Source organism: Monodelphis domestica, chromosome 5 (assembly GCF_027887165.1).
Source record: "Monodelphis domestica isolate mMonDom1 chromosome 5, mMonDom1.pri, whole genome shotgun sequence".
Classification (NCBI taxonomy): domain Eukaryota; kingdom Metazoa; phylum Chordata; class Mammalia; order Didelphimorphia; family Didelphidae; genus Monodelphis; species Monodelphis domestica.
In genome coordinates, this window is record NC_077231.1 from 28,239,886 (window position 1) to 28,242,339 (window position 2,454).

Consider the following 2,454-nt stretch of genomic DNA (forward strand, 5'->3'; position numbering starts at 1 on the left):
TTTATGTCATCAATGATTATTTCAAATGAGGCATCTTACTATCTCTTCTTGCAGAGTTTTATTAGTGATATATACTGCTGATAATTTACACGAGTTTATTTTATATCCCAACCATTATTTATATATTGTGTCAATACATTTCAAATGTTAGTCTAGGAAATGTTGGGTTAAGATGCTACTAACATTGTAGTGGGGGGTGGCATGCTGGAAGTCTGCCTGACTTATTCTTCAGGTCCAATCTCTCTCTTATATTTACATGCAGATCAAACAGAAGTCAGAAGTCAGGGATGAGAAACCACTCTAGTATAACATTATTCATCTTGCGGGGATTGACAGATGACCCTCGGCTTCAGGTTCTTCTTTTCATTTTTCTGTTTATCACCTACCTTTTGAGTATAATTGGAAACCTTACCATCATCACTCTCACTTTGGTGGACCCTCGTCTTAAAACCCCCATGTATTTTTTCCTCCGGAATTTCTCCTTCTTAGAAGTTTCATTCACAACTGTTTGTATCCCTAGATTCCTTTACAGTATGTCAACTGGGGATAATACTGTGACTTATAATGCTTGTGCTACCCAGTTATTCTTTGTCATCCTCTTTGGGGCAGCAGAGTTTTTTCTACTCACTGCAATGTCCTATGATCGTTATGTGGCCATCTGCAAGCCACTGCATTATATGAATATCATGAATAATAGAGTCTGCCTTCAGCTTGTTGTTTGCTGCTGGCTGGCTGCAGTGCTATTAATCCTCCCACCACTTAGCTTGGGCTTTGAGCTGGAATTCTGTGACTCAAATGTCATTAATCATTTTGGCTGTGATGCAGCTCCCATTTTAGAGATCACATGCTCAGACACACAATTAATAGAACGAATTGTTTTAGTCTTTGCTGTATTGACCCTCATGATCACTTTGATTTGTGTGATTCTGTCATACACATATATTGTCAGAACAATCATGAAATTCCCCTCCGCCCAGCAAAGGAAAAAGGCTTTTTCCACTTGTTCCTCCCATATGATTGTTGTCTCCATTACATATGGCAGCTGCATCTTCATTTATATCAAACCCTCTGCAAAAGAAGGAGTGGCTGCCAATAAGGTGGTATCAGTACTTGCAACCTCAGTTGCCCCAGTGATGAATCCCTTCATTTATACCTTGAGAAATAAACAAGTGGTAGAAGCTTTTAAGGACTCCCTCAAAAAGATTGCCCTTTTCTCTAAGAAGTAAGAATGCGGAGTTCAAGAGATCCATTGCAGAAGATGGAATCTACTGCAAGTTGTCTGGGAGGCTCGCCATTTCAGAACAATTTTCTATTGCATACATAGGTCCCTTCCCTTCACCTCAACTGATCAAGCTACTCCCTTTCATTCTTTCATCCAGCTTTAACTGAGACTTTTATCATTAGATTGACCTGAGAATGAATTTTCATGAAATAAATGCAAGCATACAACCACATGACTTTACAGTATGTCACTCCACTGCCAAAAAGATAAAAAAGAAAGTGAACAACATGAGTAAAGACTGTAATTATTATATCTCACTATTTTCTTTAGGCTGAAATTTCCAAAGGAACAGAAATCATTCCTTACTATGTTCAAGATACTTTTATTTCAGGGTCTCACTCTTGCCAGTGGATCATGGTCAAGGTATAAGGCACCTTCCAAAATATCCCCATCAGTGTTACCCTGTTTAATAGAACCCAGTGTTTTATCTTTTTTAAAATAAAGCTATGGAAGTAAATATACTAAGACTTAAACTTTGATCTTACAACATTTAAGAAGATTCAGCCAAAACCCTTTTGCTTGAAACAATTCAAGCATCTTAGTGCCCTTATAGAATTTCATTCTTGTTTTTAGGTTTGTTTAATGGGAAGAAGAACAGGGTAGCTGGTAGAAGACTCTAATATAAAAGCTTCCAGCTCTAAACCTACATTTTTATTATCTCAGGAACTTTCTTGGAGCTAGAGCAAAGAATGGACAGTCTGCAACCTGACTCACTGATATTCAACAAATACCAAGAGTATCAGAGGAAGGTTCTCAGTATATTGGGTGGATGCCATGTGGAAAATTCTTGAGAGGATATAAGCAAGTGACTTAAATCAAGAATATATGGATGGGTTATGACCTACACAAATAACAGATATAAATTAGTCAAAATATCCATTTTATCTGAGAATTAGATCAACATTGTAGTCCAGTATCATCTAGTAATCGAGAGAACTATGAAAGAACTGTGCTAAAGATCTGGACCTTGACAAATGCTTAGACAATGAAGATGTGGAGTGCAAGTGAGATATCTGTCCTGTAGTACCACAAAGTTATGTTTGCCTGCTGTGGGGAATATGTAGAATATAATGGACTATTTAAAATGTTTTATATACTTCTTTGAATTTGTTATTGTGACTCTGAGTTTTTGTAGCATAAACATAAGAATAATTAATGATGGAGGAAATAGC

The 2,454-nt window shown here is 37.0% G+C and overlaps 1 protein-coding gene across 1 annotated transcript; it reads left to right on the forward strand.

Moving 5' to 3' along the window:
- Positions 1–287: 287 nt before the first annotated feature.
- Positions 288–1,226, forward strand: LOC130454781 (olfactory receptor 6C2-like). The gene has a single exon (XM_056800981.1). It carries the CDS (start codon positions 288–290, stop codon positions 1,224–1,226), a length of 939 nt encoding a protein of 312 aa, XP_056656959.1.
- The last annotated feature ends 1,228 nt before the right edge of the window (positions 1,227–2,454 follow it).